Below are 13,561 nucleotides of genomic sequence, written 5' to 3'. Positions count from 1 at the left end.
ATTCTTCACCATTTCCTACCGGGCTGTAGGCTGGGGCGGGAGAGATAAGCGGTCTGGGGTTCAGCATCGCTGACTAATAGATTGACAGCCCCGCCGCCCAGTAGCCGGGCCCTCTTACCCTCTTGCAAACCCCAGTTCCAGCCTTCTCTTCCCTTCCACTCTTTTTCTACCTGAACGTGTCTTTTTGTCCCAGTGGAAGAGGGTCACAGCCCTAAGACTTTTAAACCTCCAGATACACCAAAGAAAACATATATACAATGATACACACTGAGGAACATTCTGAGGTTGTGATGCCTGCAAAGTAAAAGAGTAGGAAGTCTTGTAAAGGCCAAGGCCTATTTTTTCTGTATAGTCAGAAGAGAGGTTCCTGTAGAGCCGAGGTTGGCAAACTTTTTCTATAAAGGGCCAGATAGTAAATATTTTAGGCTTTGCAAGCCACGTACTGCTGCTGTGACATTTTCTTTCTTCCTCCCCTCCCCTCCTCCCTCCCTTTCTTTCTTTGCTTTCCTTTCTTTCTTTTCCTTCTTCTCTCCCTCCCCTTCCCTCCCCTCCCTTTCCTTCCCCTTTGTCTCCTTTATTTTCTTTCTTTCCCTTAAAAAATGTAAAAACAGGCTGTAGTCTAGCTTTGGCCTGAAGGCCATAGTTTGATGATCCCTGCTGTAGGGTGTCAGTCTTTGGTTTCCTTTTTCTGGCTGGGATTCTTTTACAGGTTGAGTGCAGAGGTTACATGTTTCCTGAGGAGAGGTGTGAGGTGTGAGGACAGGGGTTCCTCCTTTTGTGTGAGGTGTGAGGACAGGGGTTCATGGACAGGGTCAGGTCATTTCTGGTGTTCTTGTACTGGGTCAAGCAAACGTTCCTGGACAGAGTGAAGATAGGGATTCCTATAGTTTCTATAGTGTTGTTCCTCTACTGAACTAAGCAGGGGTTTCTATACAGGGCAGACCAGTTGTTTCTAGGGAGCTCCAGACTAGGGGTTCCCATACAAATTCAGGATGGGGCTCCTTAGACTGCATCATGACAGATTCCTATGAAGAATTAGGCAGCCCAATTCAGGGTCAGCACAGGTGTTTCTGTACAGGTTCAGATCTGTGTTCATATAGATATTAGGATTAGGTGTTCATATCCAGTTCAGTCAAGAGGTTGTTATTAATTGGGCTAAATTATGTTAGTTGCTGTAAAACCCAAAATCTTGGGCTTCACAAATACATGTTTCTTTTTTTTATATAAATTTATTTATTTTATTTTTGGCTGCATTGGGTTTTCATTGCTGTGCACAGGCTTTCTCTAGTTGTGTCGAGTGGGGGCTACTCTTCATTGTGGTGCGCGGGCTTCTCATTGCAGTGGTTTCTCTTGTTGTGGAGCACGGGCTCTAGGCACGTGGGCTTCAGTAGTTGTGACACTCAGGCTCAGTAGTTGTGGCTCACAGGCTCTAGAGCACAGGCTCAGTAGTTGTGGCACATGGACTTAGTTGCTCTGCGGCATGTGGGATCTTCCCGGACCAGGGCTTGAACCCATGTCCCCTGCATTGGCAGGCGGATTCTTAACCACTGCGCCACCAGGGAAGCCCCAATACATGTTTCTTACTCGTACAGAATCCACTGTGAATATTACTGGTCATTCATGGACCCAGGCAACTTCCATTTTGCAGTTCTGCTCTCCTCTGAGCCCTTGGAGTTCTCACTATTCAGCAGGTAGATGGGGAAAGAGAAAGTGGGGGACTGTGTGAGAGACTTCTAGGCGCCAGGCCTGGAAGTGTGATATGTCACTCCCACACTCCATGGGTCAGAGCTCTGTCACATGTCCACATCTAACTGTAAGGGAAGTTGGAAAAGTGTGTGAGCTTAGGAAGAAAAGGGACAGGTTTGAAGAGCCTATAGCAGTGCCTGCTACAGGATTCTATAGACTTCACAGAGCTATGCTGTCCTATGTGGTAGCCACTAGCCACATGGGGCTGCTGAGCTCTTGAAATGTGACTAGTCCAACTTGAGGTGTGCTGTAAGTGTAGAATACACACTGGATTTCCAAAAACATTAGTATAAAAATTAAATATGTCAATAACTTTTATATTGATTGCATAGTGAAATGAAATACCATTGATCCTTGAACAACACGGGTTTGAATTGAGTGGGTCCACTTATATGCAGCTTTTTTTCAATAAATACTACAGTACTACATGACCTGAGGTTGGTTGAATCCACAGATGTGAAACTGCAGATATGGAGGAACCAAGGATATGGAAGGATGACTATAAAGTTATACACGGATTTTTCTACTGCCTAGGGGTGTCAGCACCCCTAACCACCCTCTCATTGTTAAAGGGTCAACTGTATTTAACTGTAGTGGGTAAAGTAAAATATATCATTAAAATTAACTTCACCTGTTTTTTTTTTGCTTTTTTAATGCAGCTACATGAAAATTTAAAATTACACATGTGACTCAAATTGTATTTCTTTAGGACAGCGCTGCTATAGAGAATTCTCTTTAAAGTATCAGCACAGGGGTTTTTGTGTAGGTGTAGGGGTTTCTCTATAGGGTCAAGTTAGTGTCTCTTGTCTGGGGTCAGGAGAATGATTCTATTATCTGGTAAGGCAGGTTTGTAGAAAAATATGAAGGTTGGAGACATTGTATAGAGTGAGAGGGAAGAATGTGAACGCATTTTTTTCTCGTGCAGATTAAGATTAGCTGTTCCTTTAGAGGCCAGAAGGGTGGTTTTCTGTAGAGGGTCAGGCCAGAGGATCACAACATACTCAGGCCAGGTATTTCTGCATGGGATCAGAGCTAGGTTCCCAGAGACGCAGATCAGGTGATCCTATTAGGGGTTAGGCCTGGGGTTCTTATACAGGCTCCGGACAGGTGATCATTGTGATTCAGATTCTGGATTGTTTAACAAGGTCCGAGCAGAGGTTTCTATGCAGTACAGGTGTTTTTAATTTTTTTTTTTTTTTTTTTTTTTGCGGTATGCAGGCCTCTCACTGTTGTGGCCTCTCCCGTTGTGGAGCACAGGCACCGGACGCGCAGGCTCAGCGGCCATGGCTCACGGGCCTAGCCACTCCGCGGCATGTGGGATCTTCCTGGACCGGGGCACGACCCTGTGTCCCCTGCATTGGCAGGTGGACTCTCAACCACTGCGCCACCAGGGAAGCTCCAGGTGTTTTTATACTGGTTCATTTCTTGGATGTCTCTCAGGTCAGAGGTTCCTGTGGAGGGTGAGAGCGGGGTTTTCTGTACCAGCTCAGGACACAAGTTCCTGCTGGGGCTCAGAGGGCGGTCCCACGCAGGGTCAGGACAGAGATCCTGTGCAGAGGTAGGACACTGTCACCTTCAGAGATTCAGGTTAGTGTTTCTACTGTTAGCTCAGGACAGTAGCTCCTATGCAGGGCGAGTGTGGGGCTTCTGGGACAAGCCCAGGGCAGGGGCTGTCATAGAGAGTCACAGGGCTTCCTGTGCAGGGTCAGGAGAGTATTTCCAGAGGGGAAGGTTAGGAGTTCCTGTAAAGGATCAGGTAAGAGTTTCCTATAAATGAGTCAAGTTAAGGATTTCTGTTGAGAGTCAGGAAAAGGTTTTCTGCAGAGAGTCTGGTCAGAAGTTCCAGTACAGTTGTATTCAAGGCTTCTTGTAGAGGGTCAGGGCCATGGAGCTAACACAGGATGAGGATGAGAAGCCCTGTACAGTGTCTGGGAAGGAAGTCCTGTGCCAGGTCAGGCCATAGGTGCCTGTATCGGATGAGATATGGGCTTAAAGTAGAGGGTCAGGACAGGCGTCCCTGACACAGGGTCAGGAAAGGGTTTTCTGTGTAAGTTCAAGACTGAGGTTCATGTTGAGAGTTAGTCCATGGGTTCCTTCGTACTCTACGGGGTGGGTCACGAGATCAGGACTGTTGTGCAGAGTGACATCGTCAGGAGTCGTCAACCGTGGAGGCAAGGGCTTCTACACTCAGTCTAGATTTTCTGCACTCACTAGATTTTCTTGTGAGCGAAGTATTTTAAAAATGCTACCTGGAGGGCACGGCTCCAGTACAGTGTGAGGACGAGGTGTCCTGTCCAAGGTCAAGACAGGATTCCTATAAAGAGATTGAGGCTTGGGGAAAGGGTCAAGACAGGCATTTCTGTTAGGGGTGGTACAGGGACTTCCTTACAGTGTGAGCTCAGAGATTCCTAACCAGAGTAAGGCAGAGGTTCCTGTGCCATATGGGAGGACTGGGGTTACTCCTGTGCAAGGTGAGGGCTGGTGTTCCTGTCCGGACTCAGGATGGGTTTCCTGTTGATAATTAGAGAAAGGTTTCCCTTAGAGTTCCAGAACCAGATTCCTGTACCAGGCTAGGGCACCCGTTCTTATAGGGAGTGAGGACTGGGGTTCCTGAACAAGGAGGGGCCAGGCACATTTCCACACAGGTTCTGAGAGGGGTTTCTTTTTTAAAAATATATATTTATTATATTTGGTTGCACCAGGTCTTAGTTGCGGCAGGTGGGCTCCTTAGTTGCGGCATGCAGGCTCTTTAGTTGTGGCATGCGAACTCTTAGTTGCAGCATGCATGTGGGATCTAGTTCCCTGACCAGGGATCGAACCCGGGCCCCCTGCATTGATAGCGTGAAGTCTTAGCCACTGGACCACCAGGGAAGTGCCCTGAGAGGGGTTTCTGTTCAAGACGAAGACAGGGGCTCCTCCAGGGTAAGAGGGCTGGGATTCCATGGGGCAGCCAGGCAGGAGGCTTTTACAGGGCCAGGGCGCGCTCCTGTAAGGAGTGTGGACTACTGTAATTCTCGAGTGGGCTAGTGTGGTGACTTGCTGAAGGGGTGCTGTTCTGTTGAGGACAGCTGCTCACGCATACTGTGTTCAGGATGTGTGGGCCCACAGTCCCCACCTCTGGGGCTTCAGGGGGGAGAAGCTGTAAAGAGAAGCAGCCCAGTTAAGTGTGAGCAAGGCTCACTTTGGTAGGGGAGGGTCGCCCATCTAAAATCCACTTCTTAAACTCAGCGTGGTCAGGGCAAGTTCTGAGCCTCAGTTTTTCATTAGTAAAAGGAGCATGAGTGTACTTTCCTTAGTCTTTTCCTTTTTTCAGGTATTCATGAACTAAAGCAACTGAAACCTCTCAGCCATTGCCGACCCACAGTGAGCACTCAGTTAAAGGCGCTGCTTGCTGTTAGGAGCCGTTGGGAAGCCTGAGCCATGGAGCCTGGCTAACCCTGTGCCATCAGCTGTGTGGCCTCGGGTGAGCCACTTAACCTGTCTGGCTTAGGATGTCACCTGACTGGGTGACTGTTCCTGTGGAAGCGTTTGTTAAATGGAAGTACAGATGCCACTGTGGGGGGAGCAGTTTACCCAGGTGAGTAGGTGCGTTGGGGAGGGAGATGGTACTGTGGGGAGCTCCCCGACCTCCAGGGTCTAAATATCACCCCCAGAGGCTATTTTGTCCTCCTAATCTATCCCTCTCGTTCTCTACCATTTCCCACAGGGCTGCAGGCTGAGCTGGGCTGAAAGAGATAAGAGATGAGTGACAGGAAGGCCCATGGACAACCTCATGGTCCCATACTGGCCTTCTGACCTTCTTGACAGCTACCATTCCTGCCCCACCCCTTCCTCCCTTTCCTGTCCTCAGCATGTCTAATGTCCCTTGGAAGAGGGTCCCTAGCTTACACCGACTGAAACTATACATGTTAACACTTCCATAAATATGTGTACACAGGGCTGCTCCCATTGTCAGCCACTTAGAGACACTGACATGGCCCACACCACACAATACACTCACACACACACACAGACTTGCACAGAAATACTGTGATCACCAGACCCACAGAGACATCCTGACACGCAGACCCTCACGGTCACACTGTTATGCCTCACACACTGTCACACAGTAGTTCTTGTTCAACTTTCCAAAATGTGTATGGATCCACTTCTGTGCCCAGTGCATATGCTGTCGTGCTGTCTCAGAGCTGTCACCCCGAGTGGTGCACAACCCCATGTGTTTCCTCAGAACACGCTGTCACGGGCACACCTCCACGTCTGCTCACACAGTCACCCGTGCCTGGAGTCACACACATCGTCTCATACAGCCTCATCCCTACTGCCCGCTGCACACCAGCTCTCACCACGACGTGTGGCTGCATGTGCTGTCTCATACAGCCTGGACACCGTCACACGCGGTGTCACATATTCTGTTACAGTCGTGAAGTGTTGCGTGCCATCTCACATGGTCATACACGGCAGCCACACACTGTCATCAAAGAATCACGGACACTGATACACAACCCCCCACCACTGTTCTTTATTTAGTCCCACACAGACTCACACATTCAGTTTCAGGACTCTGGTGGTTTTATTTTACAAAAGCTTTGAATGTCCACGCCAAGGCTTGTCTGGGGCCCAGAGGGTTGGGTTGGACAGACATCTGGCTACAAGAGGGGAGGGACACCAACCCCTTCCCTGAGGCCATGCTCTGTGCCCTCATGAGCTGAGTGGGGCCACCACAGTGGTGGTGGTGGTGGGAGGCATGGGGCCTGTGGGGAAGGAGCCTGTGGGTGAGCCCAACAGAGGCCCTGGGAAAGGCATGAGGTGGCTAACAGGCCCTGACAGCACCACGGGGCCCAGGCCTTGGTAGAGGTGGGCAGTGCCAGGTGGGCCCAATGTCAAGCCTGAGGCCACCTCCCCACAATTCCCACTACTGCTGCCCCCAGCCACCACCATGAAGCTGCCAGCTGGCCCTTCAGCTGCTCCTGTACCTCCTAGACTCGATCCCCGTTTCTTTTTTCCTTTTCCAGATGCCTTGCGGTTTCGAGTCTGGATACCATCCTTCCGCATGGTCAGTGGTCGGTTCACCTGCCAAGAGGGAGGCCATGGGTGTTTCCCAACTCCACATCTTGCCTCTATGTCTCCTCCAGGGATGCTCTCTCCACCCCACTTCTTAAGAATAGGGAATTGGTTCAAGGACTAGGGAGTGCGCCCCTGGTGTGGCACAGGTATCGTCCTCAGGACTCCCGAGGTTGTGAGGCCCTGAGCTTGGCAAAGCCTTTCAAGCTAATGGGAGCTGCCCCTGGCCTAGGACGGGGGAGTGGAAGTTAGCTGATGGCCAAGGGAGGAGGAGGGAGGAGGGAGCAGGAGGAAGAAAGGAGATGAAGGAGTGGAGGAGAGAGGGGTGGGGAAGGTGGAGGGGGGATGGAGGAAGAGGGAGGAGAATAACAAACGGAGAAGGGAGGAGCAGAAGGAAGGGAAGCGGGAGGAGAGGAGGGAGGCTCCGAGGGGCCCCGGGGCACCTGGTGTAGCTTGTAGTAGAGGCCGCAGGCATTGCACACAGGGTCGCCACTGGCGTTTCTCCGCCACAGTGTGGTGGTGGTTGTCTGGCAGTTGGTGCACTGGGTACCTGCCCGTTTGCTGACAATCTGGGGGAGAGAGAATGTGAGGATGAGCACACTGGTGGGTGGAGGACTAAAAGAGGTGAGGGTCAGGTTAAGGCAGGGTTTCTGACAGGGCGAGGGCTGGGGGTTCTGTGTGGGTGAGGACAGGACTTCCTGGCCGGGATAGGGGTTTTGGGTATTATATGGGGGAATACACCAGTAGTACCCAACTTTGGCCATCCACTGAAATCACTTGGGGAGTTAGAAACAGTCCTGATGCCCAGACGGCATCCCAGACCAATTAAACCAATACATGTGGGGAGGGCCCCAGGCCCTAGTGGTTTCGAAGTGCCCCAAGGTGATCCCAGTGTGAAGCCGAGGATGAAAACTGCAGTGCAGGGAGAGGATGGGGTTCCTGCTTGCAGACTGTGAGGATAGGTTGAGGATAGGCGGTCCCATACAAAGCTGGCTTCCTTTGTGGATGGGGAAGGGGTGGGGGATGTGGGTTCTTGTAGAGCGTGAGGACTGGAATCCCTGCACAGGGTGAGCACAGCGGTGGAGGCAGGCCTGGGTCTTACCAGGCGCTTCTTGGGCCGGATGAGGGGCCTGTTCTGCCCGTTCATCTTGTGATAGAGGCCACAGGCGTTGCACAGGTAATGACCCGTCCTGTCCCGCCGCCACAGTGGGGTGGCCGTTGCTCCGCAGTTCACACACTCTCTGGCCTCTGGTGGGGTGGACAGAGGGGAAGAGGGAGCCAGGCTCAGTCCGGCTTCGCCCTAGACCACCCCCCCCACCAACCTCCACCTCCCAGTCCCTTTTAGAGAACCTCACCACAGGGGGTTAGGGGCAGAGTTCCACGAAGCTTGGGGGAGGAATAGGCTGCTGGATTGAGGGGGCTCCCAGTGGGAGAAAAGAAGGTACTGGAAAAGTCAGGGCCCCCATAGGCACTGCTGGGGACCGGAATTGATGAAGGCAGTGCAGGCCCCAGTGTCAAGAGGTCTGGACTCAGCCGCTCTGTCTTTAAGGTCTCCAGGAAACTGCCGCCACCTTTCCCATCCAGATCTTCTGGGGCCTGGGGAGGGGAGTCCTCGCGGGTGGGGCATGCAGTCGAGGCAGAGTAGAGCCCGGTCTTGCCATAGGCCCAGCCAGCATATGGTGAGCTCCCTGGGATGCCTTCCATACAGTTGAGCAGTGGGTACACCTGAAAGACTATTGGGGGGTATGGAAAAGGAGGAGGAAAGAAGAAGAGCAATCAGTCGAAAGTCATCTTGCTTTCAGGGTCTAATGATGCCCAAGAGCCCCAACATGGTGGCCAAGTTTCCAGCCTTTCTACAGGTGACCAGAATAGCTACTGGCCATTGGGTGACTCCTGGGTCCTGAGCCCCACTGGTCACTCTGGCAACTGAAATAACCTCCAGCCATTTCCAAGTGGGCTTTGAGGATTACTTGTTGGGATTTGGAGCCCATAGATCAGTTGGCAACTCGGGCCACCACCTACTTCCAACATTGCTTCCCAGTATGGCTATCCCAAGATGGCAGGCTGGGGAGCATTGGCATTCCCAGGTCTGGACTTAACTAGGGGTCCTTAAAAGGCTTCCGGCCATTTTCAGGATGACTTCTTAGTAGGATTCTGCCTTAGCTAAGGGTCTCCATGGCAACCCCAATAACACAGAGCCAGTGCCAGGACAGCTACCCAAAGAAGTTACCTGGGGAGTGTCTGTAGGCCTCAGCATCCCTGTAGTAGGCCAGTGCAGCAGCTGCAGCCGTGGCGGTGCTGGGGGCGGTGGAGGAGGCTGCTGTATCCAAGCCCTCAGGCCCAGAGGGGAAGAAGACCCCCGATTCTGGTGGTGAGGACACCAAGGCAGGGTCCATAAACTGGGGCAGGGGCTCGGAGGTCCCCAGGGCCCCAAGGCCAGGGAACTCCATGGGGCCTCTGGGGTTTGACCTGTGAGAACAGGAGGGGTCCTCAGACACAGAAGCCCTCCTCTCCCCTCTCCACCCCTTCTTCCCTCCTTTCTCCCTCTTCCCACTCCATCCCCTCAATCCTCTTATCCCCCCTTTCCATCTCCCTAGTACCCTCCTCTTGCCGCCTCTCCCCCTCCTCTTCCTCTCTCCCCTCCCTCATCTCTCCCTTATCTTCCACTCCATCCTCTCACTCCCCATCCTGCTTCTTTCCCCTTCTTCCTCATTTATCTTTCCTCTCCTCCTCTCCCTCTTCTGTACCCTCCTCTTCCTCCTCTTCCCTTTCTTCTCCTCGCCCTCCTCCCTCCCCTGTCTCTTCCTCCTCCCTCCTCTCAGCTGCTCTTCTTTCTCCTCCTCTTCCCCTTCTTCCTTCTCTTTCTACTCCTGCCTCCCTCCCTCTTCTCTCTTCTTCCCTTCTTCCTCTCCCCCTCCTCCTCTTCTCCCTGGTCCCCCTTCTCTCCCTCCATCTCTTCCTCCTCCACCTCCCCTTTGCTCAGCCACCTCCCCCCTTCCCCTTTCTATATCTGCTCCACTCCTCTCTCCTTCTCCTCCCTTTTCCTCACCTCCCGTCTTTTGTCTTCATCCTTCTCCTCTCCCTCCCCTTCTGCTCATCTCTTTCTCCCTTTCCTCATTTTCTCCTCTCCTCCTCCTCCTCCTCCTCCTCCTCCTCCTCCTCCTCCTCCTCCTCCTCCGCTTCCTCTTCTCCCTCTGCCCCCACACTTTCTCCCCTCCGCCTCTAAAAGAATCGAGGTGGGGTGGGCTGGGGTGTGGAGCCAGAGTCCCTTGAACTCCTTGGTCACCCCCCTGGACCTTGGGGTTCACCCTCCTGTGCTCCCCAACTTCATCCCTATCTGTTGCATCTTGCCTTCTGACTTTCTCAGAAACCCCATGGTTTCCGGCTTGACTCTCCCCTCCCCCACCTCCGTTGGGTCTGCAGACGGAGGGCCCCTCAGTTCCTCCCTGCTCCATGGGGGGGGGTCAGTACCCCCACTGCTTATCTCTGCCATCCCCGCCCAACTTTTGAAATCACCCCAAGGCCACTGGCTTCCTCTGAGGAGGGGGACAGGTGGGAGGTGTTCTCTCTACCCATACCCTGTCCCCTGGGGAGGTCTGCCATAGTTCTGCTTTCAAGTTCCTTCAGTCTCCACCATCCTCAGGCCTCAGTTTCCCTATCTGCCGGATAGGAGGTGGTGACAGGGCTCGAGCTAAGACTTAGGAGAAGGCAGCTTGGTCTCTCTGCCCGTTTGCCTCTGTCCTTCCCTGTGTGTATCTCTGTCTCCCTGTGTCTCTTTTTTCCTGACCCTGTTTCTTCTCAAGTCTGGCTCTCTGTATTTCCCTCCCATTTTTCTATGCTACCATGATACATCTTGCTCTCTCTTTCTGTGCTTTTATAAATGTTTAATGTTTTTCCTCCTCCCTTTCTCTGTCCTCCCATGTCTCTGTCTGATTATCTCTCTCCTTCTTTATCTCTTTTTATCTCTTTGTTTCTCTATCTCCTTCTTTGCTCTCTGTATCTTTTTCTGTTTCTCTTTTTCCCTCTCCATTCATCTCTCTGAGTGTCTGTACATCTCTCCCACTCTGTTTCTTTCTGCTTGTTTGTCTCTTCCTTAGTCTCTCTCTCTGGGTCCTCTGGCCTTATTTCCATGTCTGTCTGACTACTCACGTACCCATGAACACACCCTCCTGCACACAGCCCCAGATGAAGAGGCAAGAAACCTACCCCTGCCCCTGACTTGCCCAATGAATCTGAAGGCCTTGGTCTCCCTGTCTGTAGGGTGGAGTGACAAATATAGAGAAGACCATCTTCCCCCGCTTACGTGACCCATTGTATAGACAGGCTAAGAGTTGGGCCCGGGGTTAGGGGTTGTGCTGGGCTAGAGATGGATCTGTCAGTGTGCCCACCACCAACCTCCTCTAGGGTCCAGGGCACCTGCTGTCTCTCCCTAGGGAGAGTGTCTTGCCTCCTCATCTCATCCATCTCTTTCCTCTCTGTCTCACCATGATTCTATCTGTATCTCTCTCTGAGTTCCTGTCTCGCTCTCCTTTTCTGTTCCTGGGTCTCCCCCTCTTTCTTGTCTCTCTCTCTCTCTTACTCTTTCTTTGAGTCTCTGTTTTTCTTCTTTCTCTTCATGTCTCTGTCTTTTGCTTCTTTTCTCTCTCCATCTCTCTTTGTTCTTTCCTCCCTTCTCTCTGTCTCTGTTTGTCTCTTGCTCTTTTTGTCTCTATCACCATTCTTCCTTTATACCCTCATTCTCACCTCACCACCACCCCCAATCTCCCTCCAGCCCCACTGACCCCCGTCCCTGCATCTTGTACCTTGGTGGGTCCAGGACTGCCCACCCCTCCCATGGCAGGGGCCCAGCCCCGCCACCCCCAGTTATCACTCTCCAGACAGAGATAAAGTTTATCTCGAGGCTGGGGGATATGAAAGCTCCTTATCAGCTGCCCCACTAGAGTAAGTGCTGCCCCAACGGGCAGCAGGCAGCAGGCCGGCACCCTCAACTCCTTCCGCCCAGCCCCTCACCCCAGGTAACGTCCCTATCCCAGCCCTCAAGGGAGGGTCCCTCGGGACTGAAGGGAGCAGAGCTGGGATATGGGGGCAGATAACTCTTGGGAGAGTTTGAGGTGGAGTTTGAGGATTAGGTATGGGGGTGAGGAGTCAGAGGTTTGGAGAACAGCTGTGGAGTTTGGGGTAAGCAGATATGGGTTTGAGGAGCAGAGAAGGGTCTGCTTGAAAGGTCCCATTTGGGGATCAGAAATAAGTTGGGAAAGCAGAGACAGGGTTGGGGATCAGAGCCAAAGTTTGAGAGAGAGAAAGTTGAGAAGCTGGAGGTGTAGTTTAGGGGTCTGGGTGGATTCCAAGAGTCATGGAAAAGTCTGAGGGTCCAAGTCTGAGGGGAGCGGAGGTGGAATTTGGACAGGCAGGCAGAAATGTGTCTGATGATTAGAGATGGCTTATGGGAGCACAGGAGGAGTTTGAGAACAGAGATAAAATTGGAGTACAGAAAGAGTTGGGGCCAGAGAGGACACCTGGGGGGGACACAAAAATATTTGGGGGCTAAGATGGGGTTTAGGGAAGGCAGACATGAGGATTCATGTGACAGAACAGATTTTGGGGGGTAGACTTGGTGTTTGGAGTGACAAAGGGTTGGGGCAGAGAGATGGTTTTAGGGGATCAGAGAGAAGTCACAGGGAACAAATATGGGGTTTGAGAGGTGGAGATGGGGGTAAGAGTGTGGAGCTAGGGTTTGGCAGGCCAGAGACAGGTTTGGGGGGTCAGAGAGAGGATTGGGGGCAGAGACAAGGATGTTGTGGAGTAGACAAGGGCTTGGGGAGCAGAAATAGGTATGGGGGGACAAGAGTGAGCCTTTGTGGAGAATTCAGAGACAGAGACAAGTTTGGGCGAGTGAAAGTCAGATTTGGGGCAGAGGTAGGATTTGGCAGGATGAAAGCATGTTTCAGGGGGCAGAGGTGGGGTATGGTGGGCAGAGTTAAGGGATCGGGGGAGCATAGATATCTTGGAAGGAGTAGATGGGAGGCAGGGCAGAGAGAGGTGGGGTTTGGGGAGTAGATTTGGGGTAGAGATGGGGATTGGAAAGACAGAGGTGGTCTGGAGGAGCTGTCAGGGGATTCAGGGGTGGTAGACACTTTGGGGACCAGTGGTGGGTTGGGGAGCCTAGAGCAGGCTGGGGGAATAGCCTTGAAGTAAGGGGCAGCAGGCCCAGGCTTTGCCTTGCTGGGGGCTCTTGAAGGGCTGAGACTGACCTGGGCTGGTTGGTGCGGAGGGTTCAGCTGCTTTGGGGATGTGGCGAGCTCAGTGTGATCCCAGGGGGTGTCCTGGCTGGCCTTGGCCTTTGAGGCTCCCTTCCTCCTTCCCTCCCTCCCTCCCCTCTCCCTCCTCCCTCCTCCCCAGGGAGTGGCTGGTGCCCCAGTGGGTGGGGCGGGCCAGGGGAGGGGGCGGGCCCCCCTCCTGGTGGGGCACCTCTTGGGCAGTGGGGGCCTTCCTCCACCCCACCTGCCCACCTCATGGATTCTTGGACCCTGTTTGACTTGGGCTTCTGTGGATTTCAGTGTCCAGCCAAACAAAATGGGCTGAAGCCAAGATAAAATGAAAATAGCAGATGTGGTTTCATGACCTCTCTGGGTTTTTCAGTGAATGTTTGTAAAGCCCCTACTGTGTGCTTAGCCAAGTGTGGGCTGGGCCCTTATGTATGTGTCTTCCTGGCCAAAGGGAGAGGAGGTATGTGACTGTACCCATTTTGCAGGTG

The 13,561-nt window shown here is 52.6% G+C and overlaps 1 protein-coding gene across 1 annotated transcript; it reads right to left on the bottom strand.

The window, feature by feature from the left end:
• Positions 1-6,297: 6,297 nt before the first annotated feature.
• On the bottom strand, positions 6,298-13,122 carry GATA1 (GATA binding protein 1). The gene is made up of 6 exons (XM_065900780.1): positions 13,059-13,122; positions 9,038-9,276; positions 8,163-8,540; positions 7,910-8,055; positions 7,251-7,376; positions 6,298-6,816 (listed from the first exon to the last, which is right to left on the bottom strand). Exons 2-6 carry the CDS (start codon positions 9,255-9,257, stop codon positions 6,445-6,447), a joined length of 1,242 nt encoding a protein of 413 aa, XP_065756852.1. The 5' UTR covers positions 9,258-9,276; positions 13,059-13,122; the 3' UTR covers positions 6,298-6,444.
• Between the last annotated feature and the right edge of the window lie 439 nt (positions 13,123-13,561).

Source organism: Phocoena phocoena, chromosome X (genome assembly GCF_963924675.1).
Source record: "Phocoena phocoena chromosome X, mPhoPho1.1, whole genome shotgun sequence".
NCBI lineage: Eukaryota > Metazoa > Chordata > Mammalia > Artiodactyla > Phocoenidae > Phocoena > Phocoena phocoena.
The sequence above is the reverse complement of the archived record's forward strand: the minus strand, read 5'-3'. Positions and strand labels throughout refer to the sequence as shown.